At 46.6% G+C, this 23981-nt stretch overlaps 1 protein-coding gene across 1 annotated transcript in view; it reads right to left on the reverse strand.

The window, feature by feature from the left end:
• The window catches only part of SNX6 (sorting nexin 6), a 62849-nt gene that overhangs the window by 19553 nt on the left and 19315 nt on the right, over positions 1-23981 (reverse strand). The window contains exons 4-7 of the mRNA XM_068251912.1: positions 20576-20686; positions 15554-15675; positions 14559-14682; positions 9063-9158 (exon numbers count right to left, since the gene is read on the reverse strand). Coding sequence (XP_068108013.1) covers positions 9063-9158; positions 14559-14682; positions 15554-15675; positions 20576-20686 — 453 coding nt within the window. The remainder of the gene's footprint in view (positions 1-9062; positions 9159-14558; positions 14683-15553; positions 15676-20575; positions 20687-23981) is intronic.

Below are 23981 nucleotides of genomic sequence, written 5' to 3' on the forward strand. Positions count from 1 at the left end.
TAAAGGGCCATAGCAGAGGATTTTCATGTGGAATAAACGACGTTTGTGCGATATTGCCTTGTATCACTTAACAAAAGTTCCTTAAACGATGTTCACTGACAGCCGACTACACGCGATAATTGTTTGCTTTGAACGACCATCATGACAGATCCAATCGTGGATAATCATTCCGATCTCCATTGACCCCCATGCTAACTACTGCGATCGCCCAACATCTCATGCGCGCCCGTTGTTTGTTTCCACAGTACACCACTATGGAAGATGGATCAGGGAACGATTGTTCGTCGCATGTTTCGTCACCGCGTATCACCTGATCCATCCTCCGCGGTCTTTGTGGTGGGTATTTAGCTTCAGGACATCACACCTTCATAGCCTGTGTTCCTTGTTCAAGTGCGTTGTAAGGACCCACAAACTCAGAGCAGTAATGTGAAAACAGGTACAAAGGTTGGCTGGATAACAGACGTTTTGTTTTTCTCATTAACCTCGTTTGGTAAAGAATCATGTTAATGGTATGATACAGCGCTTTGCAAATGTGATTCTCTCTTTTATTGTAGCATCAATTTCTCCCACTTGCAGAGATGGTTGAACCTAGACATCTGAAGCTTGTAACTGGTTTTAGGTCTTTAGTACCAGATTTAAACACTCAACTGGCCCCTCAATAGATTCTAATTCAGGAAGTGTCCTGAGGCCATGCACAAGCATTTTTTAATTGGCCATGCTCAAGTTCTGAACCATGCATGCCAAGCAAAAAAAACAAAACAAAACCACTTGTACACAAAAGAAAGAAGCATGCAAGTGCTTTTTTTTTTACTGAGTACGCACTTGTTCGGAACTCACGCATGCCGGGTCAGAATAGCTTGTTCAGCTGGTGAACCTCCGGGGAGGCTGTAGGGGAAAAGGGTCCTAGATATTGGGTAACAGGAAGGACCCCAAGGACAACAAGTAGCAGCAGGATGGTCAGGTGTGGGCACTCTAGCCCACCATGTTTTTAAAGTGAATGTTTAAGCACATTTCAGGTGTGCTTTAAAGCGGACCTGAACTCAGAACACCTCTCTGCTCTAAAAGATACACAGCATAATAACGTTTAAACAAAAGCATTTCTATATTACAGTTGATACAAATCCTAAAATAAATCTGCACTGTTTCTACTTCCTGATTCATGGAAGCAGACATATTGTTAACAGCCTGTGCTTTCAAATGAGCTTATCTGCCATCTCTGACATGGCAGTCATGTGACATGGGGAGAGATCAGATTACAACTTGTGACTAGACACTAATGAGGGGGAATTAAACCGGCTAAACTCTCTAAATACATACAGGGTGCATTTCTCTCAGTTTTCTTTCTGTCCTGTACAAGAGTTCAGATCCACGTTAAATTATATTATGGAAATAAAGGAACAAATGGCTTCAGATAAACATAAGATGCGAGTTCACAGAGGTGCCTGGCTCTTCTACTGACCACATATGCTATTGTTCCGTTGTTATTGCCTGATGAAGCAGGATCAAACCTCCGAAATGCGTTGCATTGTCCCCTGGAGTATGTAAATAAACTTGTTGTATTTAACAAACACATTGGCAATTTTTGTGTCTACTTGGAGGAGGTAAGTCCACCACTGCCTCCCCATGTTTTAAACTTTTTAGATTCTTTTATCCTTTTGGCGCCTCTGTATCCATACTATATTAAGTCCACCCCTGGTGGAGTAGTGTTACCCTCTTTTTTCATCATCTACGGAGAGCGACCTTCTTAATCCTGATTGGGGTCAGGTCTAATCTTCCCACCTGCCTATACAGTGTTTGCCTTTGAGGTAACCCTGCTTTGTGAGTATTACTTATTACTTCATTTCAACTACCAGTACATCCTACACCAGGCTTTCTCAACCAGGGTTCCTTGAGTACTCTGCAGGGGTTCCTTGGCATTTCCCCCCATCGTGGGGATATATAATGGAGCTCACTATAATAAGTGGTACTGTAACAAGAAGCAGTAAATTGGGGGTCAGGAGACGGTATAATGAGTGGCAGTGTAATGGGGGTAGTGAAATAAACAGCCTCACCTACTTTTAAAGACCATGCCTCCTGCAAAATAAATGCAGGGGTTCCTCGAGATCAAAAAATTGTTTGCAGGGGTTCCTTGAGATCCAAAAGTTATAAAGCAGGGTTCCTTCAGGGTGAAAAGGTTGGGAAAGGCTGTCCTACACTATACTTTGCTCTTGGTGTCCCTACTCTGTGTTCTGTATAAAATGTGAGTTGTTCAAATATGGGAAACTTCCTAGATTTCCCCTCCACCATCTAACACTTCCATTAACTCACTGCAGAATTTATACTACCCTGAGATAATTTATCATTACATCTTTATCTTTTCACCATTAGGTAATCGTTATCACCTAAAGCCTATGCCCCCTGCAACCCCCATTCTGCTCATTCATAGTCTTGACTGAGGCAGAACGTCAAATAGGAGCGAAGAGGAAGAGGTAGTTCTTCCTCCCCTGTGCGCATCCATAATTCCGCCCCCTCCTGGCGCTTTAGTTCCGTATGTGTTTCACTGCACACAGCGCGCAGGGGAGCTGCGCTGTGTGCGTAGTTGTGATAATTGAGGTTGGATATTCCTCCGACCACAATTAACACAAGCCCACACACAGCACAGCTCCCCTGCGCGCTGTGTGCAGTGAAACAAATACGGACCTAAAACAACGTGTGGAGGGGGCGAAGTTAACCCCTTGATGACCACAGTGCCGTCCCCCCCTAAAGACCAGGCCATTTTTTTAAGTACTGGGCTGTGCAGACTTTCCATCCTCCTGCACAGCCCAGCTAAGAAGCCCAGTGATTGGACTCACCTCCTTTTTTGTCCCTAAGGGGACATGCCGCCGGAGGGGTCCGATCGCTGCGGCAGTTTTTTTTTCTTTTTTGTTCAGCCTCTAATGAGGCTCTCTCTCCCTCCCTCCTCCCCTCGGTGCAGACAATTGGAACAGGACGGCGATCCGTCCTGTTCCGCCTCTCAGTGGCAACGCCTCTCATAGGTATCAGCCTATGAGTGGACGACGCTCCCGGCCAATCAGAGGCCGGGGATCACCGATCTCGTACAGTGTTGCGGCCCCCCAGCAGCGCTGTACGCTTGTAAACAAAGGGGATTTCTTTCCCCTTACGTTTACAAGCAGCCTGCTAGCCGTGATCGGCGGCTAGCAGGTTATTCACGGAACTCCGCTCTGTGAACGGGCAGGGAACGATCGAGCATGCGCGCGGCCGTTCCTTGGGAAACTGCAGCCCCAGGACTTGACGCCAATTGGCGTTAGGCGGTCCTGGGGCTGCTGCCGCAGTCACGCCCATTGGCGTGAGGCCGTCCTTAAGTATTTAACACGCACAGAGGGGAGGAAGAACTATCACTTCCTCTCCGACATAATTTTTGTCAGAACGGGGCGCTGGAGGGGGGGATGATGGTGCTGTAAAAAATAAACAACAACAAAAAAAAACAAACCACACAACAATTTTAAAGTATTTAAGATCAGGTCAGGGGTACTTGATCGGGTGTGCGGCGAATTATATTCATCAAAAAAGACATGAATTTTGTCAAAAAAAAAAAAATTTTTAACTTTCTCTGATAAAATTTGTCAAATAAAGTAAAATTTCTGTATACATTTTTGTCCAAATTTTTTGTGCTACATGTCTTTGATAAAAGAAAAAAAAAATTCAGTGTATATTTCTTGGTTTGGGTAAAAGTTATAGCGTTTACAAACTATGGTGCCAAAAGTGAATTTTCCCATTTTGGAGCATCTTTGACTTTTCTGACCACCTGTCATGTTTCATGAGGGGCTAAAATTCCAGGATAGTATAAATACCCCCCAAATGACCCCATTTTGGAAAGAATACATCCCAAAGTATTCACTGAGAGGCATTGTGAGTTCATAGAAGATTTTATTTTTTGTCACAAGTTAGCGGAAAATGACACTTAGTGACAAAAAAAAAAAAAAAAAGTTTCCATTTCTGCTAACTTGCAACAAAAAAAAAAAAAAAAAAAAAGAAATCTGCCACGGACTCACTATGCTCCTCTCTAAATACCTTGATGTGTCTACTTTCCAAAATGGGGTCATTTGTGGGGTGTGTTTACTGTCCTGGCATTTTGGGGGTGCCTAATTGTAAGCATCCCTGTAAAGCCTAAAGGTGCTCATTGGACTTTGGGCCCCTTAACGCACCTAGGCTGCAAAAAAGTGCTACACATGTGGTATTGCCGTACTCAGGAGTAGCAGTATAATGCGTTTTGGGGTGTATTTTTACACATACCCATGCTGGGTGGGAGAAATATCTCTGTAAATGACAATTTTTTGATTTTTTTTACACACAATTGTCCATTTACAAAGAGATTTCTCCCACCCAGCATGGGTATGTGTAAAAATACACCCCAAAACACATTATACTACTACTCCTGAGTACGGCAATACCACATGTGTAGCACTTTTTTGCAGCCTAACTGCGCTAAGGGGCCCAAAGTCCAATGAGTACCTTTAGGATTTCACAGGTCATTTTGCGACATTTGGTTTCAAGACTACTCCTCACGGTTTAGGGCCCCTAAAATGCCAGGGCAGTATAGGAACCCCACAAATGACCCCATTTTAGAAAGAAGACACCCCAAGGTATTCCGTTAGGTGTATGGTGAGTTCATAGAAGATTTTATTTTTGTCACAAGTTAGTGAAAAATGACACTTTGTGAAAAAAACAAAAATAAATTTCCGCTAACATTTGACAAAAAATAAAATCTTTATGAACTCGTCATACATCTAACAGAATACCTTGGGGTGTCTTTTCTAAATGGGGTCACTTGTGGGGTTCCTTTACTGCCCTGGCATTTTATGGGCCCAAAACCGTGAGTAGTCTGGAAACCAAATGTCTCAAAATTACTGTTCAGGGGTATAAGCATCTGCAAATTTTGATGACAGGTGGTCTATGAGGGGGCGAATTTTGTGGAACCGGTCATAAGCAGGGTGGCCTCTTAGATGACAGGTTGTATTGGGCCTGATCTGATAGATAGGGGTGCTAGGGGGGGTGACAGGAGGTGATTGATGGGTGTCTCAGGGGGTGGTTAGAGGGGGAAATAGATGCTATCAATGCACTGGGGAGGTGATCGGAAGGGGGTCTGAGGGGGATCTGAGGGTTTGGCCGAGTGATCAGGAGCCCACACAGGGCAAATTAGGGCCTGATCTGATGGGTAGGTGTGCTAGGGGGTGACAGGTGGTGACAGGAAGTGATTGATGGGTGTCTCAAGGTGTGATTAGAGGGAGGGGAATAGATGCAAGCAATGCACTGGCGAGGTGATCAGGGCTGGGGTCTGAGGGCGTTCTGAGGGGGTGGGCGGGTGATTGGGTGCCCTAGGGGCAGATAGAGGTCTAATCTGATGGGTAGCAGTGACAGGGGGTGATTGATGGGTGATCAGTGGGTGATTAGATGGCAGAACAGATGTAAACAATGCACTTTGGAGGTGATCTGAGGGTAGGGCTGCGGGCGAACTGATGGTGTGGGAGGGTGATCAGATGCCCGTAAGAGGCAGGTTTGCGTCTGATCTGATAGGTGGCAGTGACAGGTGGTGATTGACGGGTGATTACAGGGGAGGATAGATGTATACAGTACACAGGGAGGGGGGCTGGGGAGGATCTGAGAGTGTGTGTGTGGGGGGGGGGTGATCAGGAGCCCCCAGGGGGCAGTTTAGGGACTAATTTAAAAAAAAAGCGCTGACAGGGAGTTATGGATGGGTGATTAGGGGGGTGATTGGGTGCAAACAGGGGTCTGAGGGGTGCTGTGGGCGATCAGAGGGAAGGTTGGGGGGAGATCAGTGTGCTTGGGTGCAAACTAGGGTGGCTGCAGCCTGCCCTGGTGGTCCCTCGGACACTGGGACCACCAGGGCAAAAGGCAGCCTGTATAATACGCTTTGTATACATTACAAAGCGTATTATTACACTTGGTGTGCGGCGATCTGTGAGCCTGTAACCCGCCGGCGCTTCTGAACGGCCGGCGGGTTACAGCGTGAGGGGGCGGAGCCTGTCACCGGCGGCTGATCGCGTCACGAATGACGCGATCACCGCATAACCATGCCCGCTGCCGATGGGCGTATTGCGGTCGTTTGGGCCCAGCCCTTGCCGCCGCCCATCGGCTGTGGGCGGTCAGCAAGTGGTTAATGAATTGATTCGAATGAATAGTCATTGAAAAGAGACGAACTTCCCATCACTATGCGTCACTGCCTGCAATGCCGCCGTCCGAAGTGCAGGCAGTGATGGGAAGTTCGGCTCTTTTCAATGAATCAATTCATTCAAATCAATTTATTAAAAAGAACCAGATCATGAACCGAAGCGGGGAAAGTAGAAGGAGTAGGTAAGCTCCCCGCTCGCTGCCGCTATACATTTTAACAAGTTTTGGAAACTAACTGGAGGGGTAGCGGGGACGGGAGACCCAGGTAAAGGGGGGGGGGGGGGGGTGGAAGAGGGGGGAAGGACACGTCCCCCCTCCCCACTGCTACCCCCGTCCTGCCTGCTATACCCCTCCAGCATGGAGGCTGCCTCTTCCTACACGGCTGGGCATACGTTTCCTTGGACTGGAAACGTATGCTGCAAAAATAACATTTTTAGGAAAAACGGGGGTAAGGAAAGAAAAGAAGTTTAGAAAAACGGATCCGATCTGCCACTGACCAGTGTGGACTAGCCTGATACTGGAAGAACTTGCATTTCCTCCATTATTCTACTGAGTATGTTTTTGCCCTCTTACTGTTTATAGTATACATGGTTAAATTACAAGGTGCTGTGTCTACCTGCATAGAACACCGTTTCTTGCTTGTATGCATCTCAGGATACTTTGCTTAGTAAAATTATTATTTACCCTTCAAATGTCCTTAGAGATAACTTCTAGGGTTTGAGGATACCAATCACAGTGACTCCTACACTTTAAGAGTCTGAAAGAACAGAAATAACAGGTCTTCTCTGGAAGTCCGTGTGAACAAACGCCATGTCATTTAGTCAAGTCGTTTGTAAGCAGTTAACATGATCTGCTAAAGTGTCCAGCATTCGAAAGCTTTTTATGGCGATTTAATGGCCCAGAGGATTATGGTCCTCTTCCTGTCAGCTGCATACCTCCAGGAAGCCTTGAAAAGACAACCAGAGCGTTTGTTGGCTTTGGAAGGGGACTGCCAGCGGGTTCTATTGTCGTTTGGTGAATGCTGAGGACTCCAGAAGTCACATGCCACTTTTGAGAGAACCCGATCAACCACAGCGCTTTTGAAAATGATCGTCTACGCCAGGGGTCCCCAAACGGTTTAGGTCGAGGGCCAGGTCAACATACTTCAGACTGCTGGGGGGTCGGAGAATACATAAAATTATGTAGAAGTCTTTGTGGGCCAGACAGTAAAGCGTACCCAGGTGACAACCTGCATTCCAATTGGACAGCAGTGTCACCTGATGTGGAATTTGATTGGAAACCAGCAAATTACTGCTTTCTGGCTTCCATGTGGATGGGTGGTGCCAGCACTGCTATTCTATATGCGGACCACCAATATTTAAAGGTTTAGCTGACCGCATCTATAATTAATACATTTTGTGTGTGGGGGGCCGGTAAAAAAGCCTCAGGGGGCCACATTCGACCCACGGGCCTTAGTTTGAGGGCCACTGGTCTACGCTGTCAAACGTGAACACAAAAACACTCCCATTACAACCTATTGGAAATGGTAGAAACAACATGATTACGAAAAAAAAAAAAAAAAAAAAAAACACTGACAGTTCCTGTGTGTGGCCCTTAATCATCATAAGAAAACGGTTTTAACTGAGGAAATTCTAAAGCGTACACATGGCTTAAAGAGGAACTCCAGAGAAAATAATGTAGTAAAAAAAGTGCTTCATTTTTACCATAATTATGTATAAATGGTTTAGTCAGTGTTTGCTCATTGTAAAATCTTTCCTCTCCCCGATTTACATTCTGACATTTATTACATGGTGACATTTTTACTGTGGGCAGGTTATGTAGCTGCTGCTAGCTGTTTTGGCTGTTAGGGACAGCTGTAAACAGCTATTTCCTGTCTGTGAACATTGTTACATTGTGGCAGTTTGCCCAGAGTACCGCGGTCCCAGAGCTTCTTGTGGGAGGGGTTTCAGCACAAAATCAGTCATACAGTGCCCCCTGATGGTCTGTTTGTGAAAAGCATCATATTTCTCATGTAAAAGGTGGTATCAGCTACTGATTGGGATAAAGTTCAATTCCAGGTTGGAGTTTCTCTTTAAAAAGAGAACCCGAGGCGGCATTTTCAAATCTTAATAGAACACAGAGGCTTGTCCTGTGCACAATGACATGCCTTTGTGTCATTGTGCTGCAGCCGTCAGCCCCTCCCCCCCCCCCCTTGCAAAATACTGCCAGGCTAACGACAATCTGGTTGTTGCTAGCCTGCTATTTACCTGCGGCTTGTCAATCCATCAACAGGCTCCCCCCGCCGCTAGCTTCCTCCAATTAGAAGCTAAGCCGTAACCCAGGAAGTACTTTTAAAAATGTATTTTATAAATTAATATTTATTTAAAGGGAAGGTTCATGGTGAGGGGGAAAAAAAAAAATCAAAATCCACTTACCTGGGGCTTCCTCCAGCCCCTGGCAGGCAGGCAGGATGTGCCCTCGGCGCCGCTCTGCAGGCTCCCGGTGGCCGACCCTCTTCTGCGCTCCAATCTGTGTTTCACGCGGGCGCGATGACGTCATCGGACGTCCTTCGGGCTGTACTGCGCAGGCTCAGTAGTTCTGAGCCTGCGCAGTGCAGCCTGGAGGACGTCCGATGAAGTCATCGCGCCCGCGTGAAACGCAGATTGGAGTGCAGAAGAAGCCCGACCTGGCCAGGTCGGGTTGGCCACCGGAGACCACCGGTAGCCTGCGGAGCAGCGCCGAGGGCACATCCTGCCTGCCACGGGCTGGAGGAAGCCCCAGGTAAGTGGATTTTTATTTTTTATTTCTTTTTCCCTCACCCTGAACCTTCCCTTTAAGTGTCAGTGCTGTATGAAACGCGCAATAGTAATTATAATAACGATATACACATGCACAAGCATAATTTCGCCCCGTACCTTTGTGCCTGAGACAATGACTCCATCAGCTGTCTTCACCACGCTTTTGAAGAAATCTTCTAACTTTTCTTTTTTGTTTTTCCCCCTGACACTTAACTGAAGAAGGAGGAGGACAACTGAATCAGTGCATTAGTCATTATTGAATGTATGCAGTACAAAAGTAAAAACATCGAAGACATCTGCGGTTGTGACCCAAGTTCATCTGCTGTGCATGATTCCACTGGCATTAGCAGGAAGCCGGATTTACACTAATAATCATGCAGGAAACATGCAGACAAAGCAGCCATTCATTCCAGCATTGCTGTCCCTGGATACAGAGCACTAAGAGGGGTTCATAGGGATAATACATAGCTAGCTAGGCAGAGCCTTGCCCGATATCCCTCACTCTGTATGATGCAATGACATGCTGCTGCTTTATCACATGCACATGTAGAGCTTTCACTCAGGCAACATGTGTCTATATACTAAGCTGACCAGGCGTCCTCTTTTGCCCGGACAGGTCCACTTTTTCAGACCTGTCCAGGCCGTCCTGCCGGGATTTTGAATTGTCCGGTGAGAGAGCCGAACAGGAGCTGAACACCAGCGGCAGAAGAGCCGCTTGCAGAGACAGAGAGCCGAACACGAGTCAGAAGAGCCGCTTGCAGAGACACTGTCTCTGCAAGCGGCTCTTCTGACTCATGTTCGGCTCCCCAAACGGCTCTTTGGCAATCAATCCCTGCTGCACTGCTCTGCTCCGCCCAGGGGTGGACTGGAGAATTCGCTGGCCCAGAGGAGGAGAAGGATGGAGGACAGAGGAGGTCGGGTCGGGGCCAGACACAGCCAGCCAGTGAGGAGATGCGGAGATAGCGTGGTGCACCTATCCTCATTTGAAATGGCAGAGACTGCCAGAAGAGTTCAGTCCTGCCTCGTGTCTGCAGCGTGCTCCTAGAGTGCCAAGTGTCCCCCTCAGCTCAGTCCCAGCATCCTGGCTCTTGAAGCTCCGATGGGACAGGGACACTGGCCGTGCAGACACCACAGACACTCTAATTGGTAAGCCGACACCTCTTCTCTCCATTTGTCTTCTGTGCATTGAACAGGCAAGCCCTGCTAGCACAGCCCACATCTGTCTCCTGTAACCCTTTCATTGCTGGTATTAGCTGAATGAATCAGCTTGTTGCAGCATTGGTACATTGCATTTAAAGGAAACATCAAGGCTTTTTATAAAAAACAAACAGATCTTATCTGGGGCTTCCTCCTGCCCCTTGCAGCCTATGTGTCCCTCTACTCCCAGACGTTATTCTGGGGTCCCCTCCGTAGCATTTGGCGACCTGGGGCTTGATTCACAAAGCAGTGCTAACCTACTTAGCACGTCTAACCAGGGTGCTAAGTAGGTTAGCGCTAACCAGGGTGCTAAGTAGGTTAGCACCGGATTTCTCAATCAGATCGCGCACTAACTTTGCGCGCGCAAAGTTTTACGTGCGCAAAGTTTTACGCGAGCTAAGTCCCATAGGCTTTAATGGCCATTTCGCGCGGAGCGCCCTGCGCTCTGTGCAGTACGCGCGTAAAGTTTTACGCGCATAAAGTTTTTCGCGCGTAAAGTTTTATGCGCGAAAAGCTTGTTTAGACGTGCTAAGGGGGTTTTCACAGGCGTGCTAACAGTTAGCACCGCTTTGTGAATCAAGCCCCTGGTGTGGCCGGGAGCATTATGCGCGGGCGGCATGGCTGTGTGCAGTTGCAGAACTGGCCAACCTCACCAGGTCCCCGGCTGCTATGGAGGGGACCCCAGGATAACTCCTGGGAGCAGGGCTGAGGTGAGGGACACATAGGCTGCCAAGAGCAGGAAGAAACCCCAGATAAGATCTGTCACGCTGGTGCTGTGTGGCCTGTGGGAGCAATTCTCATTGCATTAGTGGGGAAATCTGCTGCCAATCTTATAGCATTTGTGGGGAAATCTGCTGCCAATCTTATTGCATTTGTGGGGAAATTTGCTGCCAATCTTATTGCATTTGTGGGGAAATTTGCTGCCAATCTTATTGCACTTGTAGGGAAATCTGCTGCCAATCTTCTAGCATTTGTGGGGAAATCTGCTGCCAATCGGATTCCATTTGTGGGGAAATCTGTTGCCAATCTCATTGCATTTTGTGGGGAAATCTTCTGCGAATCGGATTGCATTTTGTGGTCGGTCGGCCCTCCACCATGTGGTCTGGAAAAAAAACTGCCCTCCATGCCCGCGAAGTTGGACAGCAAACTGCTAAGGTCTTGTATATTTGGCCCCACCCATGACCACGCCCACATGCTGTTGTGATCGTCCTCTTTTTTGGAAATCAAAATTTGGTCACCCTACTATATACAAAACACAAGTCACAACCATAATCATATCAGGTACACACTGCATAAAAGGCATCTTCTTTTAAATGCAAGTCCATGCATAATGTAACAGACACTGTTAAAGAGAACCTAAAGTTTATTTTTTTTAGAATATGTATTTATTATTTTAAAGTGAAAGCTGGCTATTGATATTTCAGAACATAAATCTAATTTTCAAACCTATCATTAAGTATGCTTACAAGGTCTTAAAGTGCACCCAAGACGACTAATAAGGTGGGTATTTATACTTACCTGGGGCTTCCTCCTGCCCCCATGAGAGGCGTGGGCTCCCTCGCCATCCTCTTAAGGGGCCCAAACATCTAACAATTTTCCCGCCGATATACAGCAGATTCGATCACTGTGATCGAATCTGCTGTGAAATCGTTGCACAAACGCTGACAGATCAATTTCCGTCCGAAATCAATCGTTCCCGTCGATTACCGTCGAGCCGTCCGTGCGGATTTGTCTTGATTGCCAGTGGGTCGGGAGTGCATCGATAGCGGCGTTCGATTGGCCGACGACCGACGCAATACATTACCTGCTCCGGCCGGCGCGAGTCCTCCCGGTCACTGATATCTTCTTCTCCGCTGGGTTCCGCATTCTGGTCCGGCTGGCTTCACTTCCTGTCCCGGCAGGAAGTTTAAACAGTAGAGCGCCCTCTATTGTTTAAAATTCCCCGGACAGAAAGAAGTGAAGCCAGCCAGACCGAAACGCGGAACCCAGCAGAGAAGCCGACAGCGAAGACCGGGGGACTTGCGCCGGCCGGAGCAGGCAATGTATGCAGGTGGGGGGGGGGGTGGTTTGCGGCAGCTCCACCACAGATTGTGATCGGTTTCATGCTGAAATCGATTCACAATCTGTTTGCAGTAAAGGCAGCCATACGATCCCTCTCTGATCAGATTCAATCAGAGAGGGATCTATCTGTTGGTCGAATCTGATGGCAAATCGACCAGTCTGTGTTCTCCCCAGGATCAATTAAGTGGGCGGGCCGCCCGGGTGAAATAAGGCCCCGCCCAGCTCCTATTTTGCATATTAGAAAGCCAGCGCTGGTCTGACTCCTCTGTAGCAGATTGCCCAGCAAGCTCAGCTCCTCTATGTACGAGATCTCGCGCTTTCCGGCGGGCTCGTACACTCCTTGGCTCGGCATGGCAATAGGCGGGACCATCTGTTACACTGACTGCATAGTGCTCCTCCAGGAACGAGGCACATTACAAGCACAAGCAGTCTCTCACTGCCTGCACGATCGTGAAGGGACGCTGGAGCCTGTGTGGCTAAAGCAGAGCTGGGCAAACTACAGCCCGTCTGGCGTTGTAATCTTGGTATTTAGTGCCTCCTTTCCTCCTCACGGCTGTGTCACTTGTCCCTCTCCCTCCCCACGGTACAATTGTTGTACATTTACGTGCCGTAATAACTTTCCCATCTTTGTGAATTACGGCACTTTCATCTGACTGAAGAGAGGAGTGCCCCCCCCCCCCCGGGTGTCAGATGCAAGGAGCAGATCTCCACTTGCTGCAGAGAGCGGGATGTTTTGGATGCCCAGAGAACAGAGCACACAGACAGCAGCGCTAAAGGGGGGGAAAAAGCAGTCTGATCTGATGGGTACAGGCAAAAAAAAAAAAAAAGCTGTGTGCTCTGTCCTGGCGTTTATTCCCACCCCCTCTTTTTTTAACCCTTAGGATACGCTAATAAACCTCTGGAATATCAAGGGGCCAGCATGTCCTTTCAGACCATACTGAGCTTTGCATTTTCTCAAAAAAAAAAAAAAAAAACAGTTCACATCTAGTGAGTTTTCAGCTTGTCAGTTTAATCTGTAGGACATGCTGAGCCTTGTGGTTCCACAACGATGGGGTCCACAAATAATGAAAACCTTACCAATCAGATGATTAGTAGAGGAACCAACCCCAAAAACATTGACGGAACAATAATGGTTGATCAGAACCATTAATAATGCCCAATACGTATAACTGTCTAGCTCTGGACATGTGTGAAAAATATGATGTCTGTTTCACCTGCACTGTGAACCGGATTTGTGTACTGCAAATCAAGCCTATTTTTGTTGTGTTTTTTTCAAAAGCAAACAAAAAGCACTGTAATAGCACATTAAAAACAACCAAAAAAAACAGTTTTTCCTTGTTTTGACTTGACAGGTTCACTTTAAGACAGATGGTGCATATCTAATACTGGGTACACACTATGAGATTTTCTGGCTGATTTACTGTCAGATCCATTATTTCCTGATGACTGATGACAACATGACTGATCTGCTTTCTGATTGATGTGTGAGCATTTTCCGATCAATTTCCTATTGAAGTGATCGGAAACTGCTCGGTAATCGATCAGAAAGCAGATCGGACATGTTGGAAATAATCGATCTGACAGTAAATCGGCCAGAAAATTTCACCTAGCATCTCTGTACCTACCATTAAAAAGCAAGAGTCATATGGAGGCTCAGTGTTTTCCCCAGGCCTCCATCTGGCTAATTTTGGTAAGCACCCCTCTGATATCGGCTCGTTTCCTCCTATGCTGGAAGCAGAACTTACATGGCCCTGCATTCCCCCTGTTGCGCCCCACCCGGCTACTTTTTCATGCCACCCGGCTGGAAAAAATTTCTGGGGAGAACACTGCCAGTGTATGGCTACCTTTAGTTGTGTTGGCTTCCCCCCTCCCCAGGTAGTCTGGCCAGCCACGCTGTTTTGCGCATGCGCGGCCGCACCCCCATCGCGCTCTTGCAGCCGAGGGCGTTCTGCGCCTGCGTAGTAGTACTGCAAAGGTGCGGAAAGCTCCAATGCACAGGAGACAGATTACCGGGGGAACACAACAGAGCAGCCGGAGAGGATGGCGAGGGAACTCACGCACCTCATGAGGCTGGAGGAAGCCCCAGGTACGCTTAAATACTCCCAATATTAGTCGTCTCAGGTACTTTAAAATGTGGTCATGATCAGTAATGTAGTCTATGTCACCTTGTATATGTACAATATAAGCTGTTACTCTGTGCCAAAACTAATAGTAAACTAGCTACAGTATGTGCTCATCATTCATAACAATTCCACCACTCCTCCCCCCATGCTACACAGTCTACTCCATTTGTAATCAACTTGCAATCTCATAATTATCTGGGGGTTCCTTTAAAATGCAGAGACTCCTACTCACATCCTGATTGTACTCCAGAAAGACGTGAAAATTTAAATCTTTTCTAAGAATGGGATGGGCGGCCACACGACATAAGAAGACTTCGTGCATGGCTACTGTTTTCTTGAAGATGGCCAGGTACTCTCTGGAAGCAAAAGCAATAAAACAATGACATTAACAGACTCCATCACATTCTCTGCACACACAAGTTTTCCTTACATTCATCCTAAATATAAAATAGTGAAAATTGCCCGATTCAGCCTGGCTTTGCTCAGGAAAAAAAAAAAAAAAAAAAAAAAAGATGGACTAGTCCAAAACCTGTCACTTCTGTCAGATTTCTACTACCTACTGTAAGTGACAGCAACATAGGAGAAAGTAATTTATGGCTCATTTTACTCTGGAAAAAATGTACTTCTTATTTGTATGTTTGCACATATTTTCAATTTTACATCTTTTCGCTGTAGTGTCCCTTTAAGGTTGGAAGACACCAGCGATCCAGCAAGCCTGTTTTGTTTAAAGGACTACTATCACGAAAATCATAAAATGTAAAGTACATGTAAACATATACCAATAAGAAGTGCATTTCTACCAGAGTAAAATGAGTCATAAATTACTTTTCTCCTATGGTGCTGTCACTTACAGTAGGTAGTAGAAATCTGACTGGCTTTTATTCTTGGTAAAGACATTCCCTGAAAAGGATTTATGCAATGATGCTCATGTATAAAGAGGAGCGCAGTCGCAATGGCAGGAGAGTCATGGGCAGTGGTCCGAAGGATGGCATGGGCAGCCTCTGGAGGATCATTCTAGAGGCTACCATCTTCATAGGTAAGTATTTGTTTTTTGATCCGAAGTTCCCCTTAGGGCCACTTTAATAAATCTTTCACAAGTGTGGAAACGCTGTACTTGGTGAAGGCTGTGCCCAGTCCAGAGAATAAAGGTAATGCGGTTATACAGTGAGACAAACAATAGTTAACCCAGTAGAACATCTGATAACTCAGTAACAGATGTGAACTTACGCTTCCAGCTCCTGTTTCATTTTGGTAAACTCCTCCTTGGTCATGGAGCCCTCCCCCTCTCCGAGCTTCTGCAGCTTCTCCCTGGAAGCATCAAAATCTGGTCTGGGGGGTGCAGGGGGGATCTGCATGCAAAAAAACAAATCAGCTCACACACCTCTGCCTTGGTGAAAACAAAGTGCTGTAAGAAAGGGGGGGGGGACAAACTGTTCTACTTAGCAGTCTTGTAACATCCGTGAAAACTACAACAACAACAACAACAACAAAAAAAACTTTCATTAAAGGACAGAAAATGCAAGGGCTGCTATTGCTATGTATTAATGTAACTAAACTGCTAGAAATGCACACATCAAACCAAACAACTTTGGATTCTGGTAATGCCTTTAATGACTAACCGCACATGCATTGCAACCTTTCGAAACAAAGAAAACCTGTAACCGAAAAAAGTGCTCCTCGGGAGTACTTACCACGGGAGGGGGAAGCCTCTGGATCCTATCGAGACTTCCGCCGTCATTCCCCGTCCCACAGTGGTCTCAGTGGGCCACTCTGAACGGCGGCCATGTAAATATTTACCTTCCTGGCTCCAGTGCAGGCGTAGAAGCGGCTCTTGGCTTGGGATCAAGCCAACCTCCACGTACGGCTTAGTTTAGGCCAGTCACAGAGCAGCACATGCTCTGTCAATTATTGCTCCTCATAATGCCACATTTCTTCCCAGCTGTGTACAACACGTGCATTCAGGAGTGTTGTGGGCATGCATACTTGAAGTACTACTCGTGCGTGAATGCCGGTTGCCTGGCTGCCATGCTGACCTTTTGGCACTAGTTGTTTTTGAGTCACGCAACAAGCATGCAGCCAGCAGTCAGATCTCCATGCTCACTCTGGGCAGTCCTTCAAAGCGGAACTGAAAAGTGCTAAAAATAGTTTCACTTACCTGGGGCCTCTGCCAGCCCCCTGCGGCTGACCTGTGCCCGCGCTGTGACATACTGATCCTCCATTCCCCCGCCACGGCTTACTTTTCTTCTTGTCTAAGTCGACTTCCACTGAATCCTCGTATGTGTTCCCATGACCAGGAGCGTCCTGCGCAGATGCAGTATGAGAAAATCTCTACTGTGCCTGCGCAGTATGCTCCCAGCGATGGAAGCGTGAACGAGGATGCCTGCGGCCAGGCCACGTAGGCGCAGTGGACATACACTGCGCATAGTGAAAGTGAGCCGCAGAATGGAAGATCAATATGTCACGGCGTGGGCACAGGTCAGCTGCAGGGGGCTGGCAGAAGCCCCAGGTAAGTGAAACCATTGCAGTTCCGCTTTAAAGAGACTCAGATATGAAAAACTAAGAAGAATCGATACTTACCAGGGGCTTCCTCCAGTCCCATAAACACATGCGAGTCCCATGCCATCCTCCCACGGACTGCCGTTCAGCTGCAATCAGCCCTGGTGTAACTTGCTCAGTCGCGTCAGTCCGGGTCTGCTGCGCATGCCTAGTAGGTCCGCACATGCGCAGAAGACTCAGACTGATCCCAACTGAGCCAGTTACCGGGGCTGAACGTCAGACCGCAGGAGGATGGCATGGGACTTGCATGTGTTTATGGGGCTGGAGGAAGCCCCAGGTAAGTATCGATTCTTCTTAGTTTTTCATCTCTGAGTCTCTTTAAATATTAGAGGCAGAGCATCAGCACAGAGAATAAGACAGCAGCCTCTGTATTTCTTTCACTTCAGGTTTCCTTTAAAATGCATCTGAACTCATGGATGCCAATGTGAATTCAAACTATAGCTAGATTCCCCTGACAAACAATGTTCTACATATACCTTTTGGTTGTACAGTTCCATTTCCTTTCACCAGATATTCATCTCCTTCACTGGCAAATCTCTGTCTCAGAGAAGAGGACAGAGCTGCTTATATTTAGGCAAGACTTCAGATTCTAGGTCTATGAAATACTGTCTATCATTCCGTGTGTTGGATCTTTCAAACTATTTTTGATAGATAAACATTCAGAAAAAAAATGCAGATATCTGATCGGAATTTGGGGTGGGGGGCAGGGGAGGGGGAATAACGTGCGTGCATGCGTGTGTGCGCTAGCTTTCTTCTATATCCGATCGATGTCAGATCTGAATATCAATCTTTTTCCCTATGGAAATTGCCATGTTTATTTTGTTTTAAACAATACCAGGTGCCTAGCAGTGCTGCTGATCTTTCTGGTCAGTAGGGTCTAAATCACACAAATGGAACAAGCATGCAGCTAATGTTGTCAGATTTGTCCTAGACATCTGTATGCTTGTTCAGGTCCTATGGCTTAAAGGGAACCCGAGGTGAGAGGGATATGGAGGCTGCCATATTTATTTCCTTGTAAATCATGCCAGTTGCCTGGCAGCCCTGTTGCTCCTCTGGCATAAGTAGTGTCCGAGTCAAAAGTACCTGATCTGCTGCATGCTTCTTCAGGGTCCATGGCTAAAAGTATTAGAGACACAGGATCAGGAGAACTTCCAGGCAACTGGTATTGTTTAAAAGGAAATAAATATGGCAGCCTCCATATCCCACTCACCTTGGGTACCCTTTAAAGCATTAGAGGCAGAGGATCAGCAGGACAGCCAGGCAATTTGCATTATTTAAAAAGGAAACAAGCATGTCAGTCTCCATATCTTTCTCACATCGGGCTCCTTTTAAGAAAGAGACAGGTTCACTTCAACATTTGCTGAAGACAGTAACTCCTCCTTTCCGTTTCTATCAGTTTTGACAGTTCCTCTACAACAGAAACCCTTGTTCATGACAGACTCTAATACAGATTAAAAGCAGACATTAACTGTCCGTTATTTAATATATTCTGTCATCATACTTTAGTATTCCCCCTTCATCTCTTGTACATTGTCCCCACCCTGCCCGGTACGCATTCTCTGCTCGGCTTACAAATGGCTGTAATCAGATCTTCCACATGAAGCGGTTATTTTCGCCTCACTCTACTGTAATTACACAGGGTGTTATTAGCTGCATTTTTCAGCACCGGTGGCTTTAGCAGCTTACGTTATTGCTCATGAGAGCTTTGGAAATATAATTACATTAAATTAAAAACAAAATCTCCCGATAAGCATTTATTAAGGTTAACATAAAACAATGGATGGCAAACCTAAACACAAGGCATGCAGCGCTGAATTATGAGGCACAAGATGGCTGGATAGTGCATTGGTTAAAGTGAATGATAAGCTAAAAAACAAACAACAACAAAAAAAAACCAGATATGGAGAGGGAAGGCTCTGGGTATTATAGAGCTTTCCAGCCCCTCTCACGGTCTCCGTGTTCCAGCTCTGGCTCCCCCGGTAGCAGTATTCGACCGAATTGGTCAAATACTGCTCCTCTGCAGCAGGAGGCGGCTTTGGAAGTCTTCAGGAGCCCGAGTGCTCCAAAAGACGGGCGTTTCTGTACCGCACATGCTCAGTACAGAGCCGCCCGTCTTCAGAAGCACCGGTGCACCCGAAGACTTCCACGGCAAGGGAATTCAAACCGGGGGGTACATCGCTGGAATGCAGGGACCGTGAGAGGAACAGGAAGGCTCTATACGCAGTGTTCCCCAACCCTGTCCTCAGGGCCCATCAACAGTGCATGTTTTGTAGAAATCCACAGATAATTATTCTCCGTGAGACACTAATTACCCCACCTGTGAATGTTTGTAGTTTCCTGCAAAACATGAACTGTTGGTGGCCCTAAAGGATAGGGTTGGGGTACTCTGCTGTATAAGACAAGAAGGCGTATGCTCCAAGAAACACGAATACAGTGGTTTACCTTAAAGCTGACCAGAGGATACATTAAAAAAAAAAAAAAAAAAAAACATCACTTACCTGGGACTTTTGCAGGCCCCCGCAGCTGTCTTGTGCCCACGCCGTTTCCAAAATATATTCTTTCCCCCCACCACAGCTCACTTTTCTTCACGCTGATTTCTAAGGCAACGTCCACTGCACCTGCGTGGGCCTGGCCAGGTGCATCCTCGTACGCACTCCCGTGGCCAGGAGCGTCCTGCGTAGGCGCAGTACGAGAAAATCTCTACTGCGCCTGCGCAATACGCTCCCGGTGACGGGATCGTGAACGCGTGGGTACGAGGGAAAGTACGCCGCGGCACTGGAACGGAGGATCGTTTGGTAACTTCGTGGGCACAGGTCGGCTGCATGGGGCTGGCAGAAGCCTGAGGTAAGTGAAACTTTTTGTTCTTTTAAATAGCTTCAGGTCCACTTTAAATATCATAACTGTCATAGAAAAAAAATATCAAGTAACAACATTAAAAATGGCAGTAGTTAATCAAGCTACCCGAACACCCACCAGACACTCACAACACTCATACAAAAACCGGGTATATTCCAAAAGTGGGGACAAGGCTCAACCTGTCGCAGCTTATATGGCCAAAGTTTCTAGTTTGCAATAATGATCATGTAAGAGGACATAAAGCAATGATGTCATAGCATGTGTGGCCCAGGAGTATCTTTTTTTTTCCCAGCTTAAATGACAACTGTAGTGAGAGGGATATGGAGGCTGCCATATTTTTCCTTTTAAGCAATACTAGTTGCCTGGCCTTCCTGCTGATCCTCTGCCTCTAATACTTTTAGCCATAGACCCTGAACAAGCATGCAGCAGATCAGGTGTTTGACATTACTGTATTGTCAGATCTGACAAGATTAGCTGCATGATTGTTTCTGGGCCAAATAGATCAGCAGGACAGCCAGGCAATTAGTATTGTTTAATGGCAAATATATATGGCAGCCTCCATATACCTCTCACTACAGTTGCCCTTTAGTATTAGCTTTAAGGGCTCTGCCTCTGACAAAGAAGACCAGGGTTCAAATCTTAGCTCTTCCTGTTCAGTACTTATTCACTAGGAGACCTTGGGTAAGACTCTACTGCTACTGCCTATAGAGCGCACCCTAGTGGCTGCAGCTCTGGCGCTTTGAGTCCACCAGGAGAAAAGCGCATTATAAATGTTCTGTGTCTTATCTATAAAGCTTCTGAAGAAGGACAAAAGTGAATGGCACAAGTTACACTTACAATATATCCTGCGTATTCTTCATTCTCCACAAAGGAATCGTGAAGCCAAATGAATTCTTCATGCTGCCTCACCACAGAGAACTCGTTCTGCTTGAAGTTTGGTAGTGAACTCTGACCAAATTTACAGGAAAAAACAACACTATAAGTGAAATATGGAACGTTACAATGCATTAATCATTTGTTACATTCTACTATCAAACAGCTTTCAAGCAGGTTTTTACAAGCAAAACTGCAAAGTATATCTTCTTATGCATTTACAAGCCTGCTGTGTATATGTTACGGCCAAAACCAGAAATCGGCCAATTCTAGAATTGGCCGGCCGTTTCTAGAACTGGCCGATTTTACGCCGGCCAAAGTCCAAAATGCTGGGAATTTCTGACATTGGCCGCCAGTTCTAGAAAACGGCCAAAGTCCAAAACGCACAAATCCCAGAACATCCCGGGTCCTGTCCAGCACCATGAATGGTGCTCTGCTCTGAAAGATACAGCATACTAATCTTTTTTTAAAGAAAAGCATTTCTTAGTTACAGCTGATACAAATCCTGCAATAAATCTGCAGTGTGTCTACATCCTGCTTTCTTGGGAGAAGACATTGTTAACATCCTGTGCTTTTAAATTACCTGCTCTGCTGTGGCAGTCAGGTGACACAGGGGAGAGATCAAATTACAGTGGTGATTAGTCACAGAAGAGGGGGAATGCATGGCTGTGGGTGCTTTGCTGGGGGCTGTGCATGGCTGTGGGTGCTTTGCTGGGGGGGCTGTGCATGGCTGTGGGTGCTTTGCTGGGGGGCTGTGCATGGCTGTGGGTGCTTTGCTGGGGGGCTGTGCATGGCTGTGGGTGCTTTGCTGGGGGGCTGTGGGTGCTCTGCTGGGGGCTGTGCATGGCTGTGGGTGCTTTGTGGGGGCTGTACATGGCTGGGGGGGGTCTTTGCTCGGGGGCTGTGTATGGCTGTGGGTGCTCTGCTAGGGGGCTGTGCATGGCTGTGGGTGCTCTGCGCATGGCTGGGGGGGGTCTTTGCTGGGGGGCTGTGCATGGCTGGGGGGGGGGTCTTTGCTGGGCTGGTCGTGGCTGGAAATGCTTTGCATGGTGGGGGGGGGGGACGGCTTTGCATAGCTGGGGGTGCTTTGCTGGGCTGGGGGAGCCAGGAAGCCCCGCTCACCTCCTCCCCTGCTGCCGCTAAGTACTCAGACCTCCGATCAGGGCGACCAGAGAGGCGGAGAAAGGCAGAGCAGCGCGCACGCTACCCGCCCGGACCCATACACTTCATATGCAGAAGTGTTCAATGACGTCACTTCTGCATTGAAGTGTTCGGGTCCTGCGGGTCTCGCGTGAGCTGGCAGCTGCTATGCCTCTCTCTGCCTCCCTGGTACGGTCGCCCTGATCGGAGGTCTGAGTACTTAGCGGCAGCAGGGGATGAGGTGAGCGGGGCTTCCTGGCGGCGGAGAGCGGGACTTCGGGACTTGGCCGGCCACGTGAAGTCACAACGCGTTCTGGCCGGCCAAAGTCCGAAACTGAAGCCCGTTTCTCACATTGGCCGCATGAGCTGGCCACTTCGCATACTGACCGGCCAGAACCCGAAGTGGCCAGACTTCGGGTTCTGGCCGTAACATATATAAAAAAAGCAATTTCCACAACTTCACTATTCACCTGTCTTATAAAATAGTATGAAGTGCTCAACAAAAGTGATTTATTTACATACTCCGGATAGATGCATCTATCCGGAGTATGTAAATAAATCACTTTTGTTGAATTAAGCAATATTTTTCTGTGTCTATTTTGAGGAGGTAAGTCCATTACTAACACCCCATTGTTTAAAACATTTTATGCTACTTTTATACTTTTGGCGCCTCTGTACAACAAGTGTGTCCACCCCTGGTGGAGGGGACTTGGTTCCCTTTTTTCCGATCTACAGAGAGCGACTTTTTAATCCTGAGTGGGGACAGGTCTAATACTCCCCGCCTGCCTTCAAAGTGGTTGCCTGATACGGTAACACTGATTTGTGAGTTTAACATTATACTACTTCTATACCCATAAGTTACAGTGCATACTACACTATATTGGGCTCTCGGTGTTCCCCCTCATTTATGCGTCACTTGTGTAGGGTGTAGAAATGGCTGACACATGCTTGCAATTTTGTTACAATGAAATTGCAAAGTGATCTTTGAAAAGAATACCCTACTTCCTTCCTTTGGGATAGGAAGTGAAGTCATATGAAGATCAAGTTCCTGTGGGTGTTATTGGGAGACAAAATCAATCCTACATAGAAATCTTTCCAGAGCAGAATGATTGTTAACTGTACAGTCTGTGAAGGACATAGCCACTTTCAAAGGCAAAAATAGTGCCTTAAAGTGACAATGAAGTGGAAAAAACCAACAACTTATGATAGTGAATTGTATGTGTAGTACAGATAATGAATAAAACATTAGTAGAAAAAGAGAAAAGAGGCTCATATTTTTATTTTCAGTTATATTTAAGAACATTGCATCATTCTCTAATATTTGCAATTACAAACCCCACAGTGGGGGAGAGTTATCAACACATTACCAACAGTTAACAGCTTAATCTGTTCTAACCAGCAGGGAGAACAGTTCTGCTTAAATCCTAGTAATAGTGGCAGTTTAGTATGGATTTCTAGAGCAGCACTACAGTTAAGAAAAGTGCAAATCCATCCCTAAACTGGTGCAGATTAAAAAAATGCTTGATAGCAGTTCTACAGATGTAGAACTGCAGGCTAGACATGATTGCTGAGTGCAGGCTAGACATGATTGCTGAGTGCAGGCTAGACAGGATTTGTGTTGTGCTCCTCCCGCTGCTGAATTCCTCCTCAGAGCCTACTGCCATCAATACAGCAGATGTATTGGTTACCTCAGCAACAGCAATTCCCCTCACACACTGCACTGTCTGAGAGACCTTCCTAGCTCCTCCCATTTTACAACAGTTTTAGAAGGAATCTGCAAATCTAATGATTTTTTAAGATGTCTGAGACAATTCTGCACGGATTTCTAAAAGCCTACTAATATTTTGTCTCAGACACTCTTGATAAATGTCCCCCACTGTATTTTAAACTGTGAAACAGAGCACAGCTAATGACCCTTTGAACTCCCCTGCAGTAAAAATCTTATCTGAACCTCTGTCTCACTGTTTCTTGTACAAGTGCTTCAGAAAATAGGACTGAGCAGCTCTTTTGCATAGATAACAATTGAAGTTTCTTAACTCTTCCTGTACTGGAAACAATATGAGACTGTTATTTTCTACTAATGTGCTATTTCTTAGCGGTACTACACATACAGTTAATTATCATACGTTTATTTTCACTTTAGATTAATGGATGGTATGTTTTCTCACTGTTTTAAACATTCTGATTTATGAAACTTAACAGTTTAAAGGACACCTGAGCCGAGAGGGAT

Source organism: Hyperolius riggenbachi, chromosome 9 (assembly GCF_040937935.1).
Source record: "Hyperolius riggenbachi isolate aHypRig1 chromosome 9, aHypRig1.pri, whole genome shotgun sequence".
Classification (NCBI taxonomy): domain Eukaryota; kingdom Metazoa; phylum Chordata; class Amphibia; order Anura; family Hyperoliidae; genus Hyperolius; species Hyperolius riggenbachi.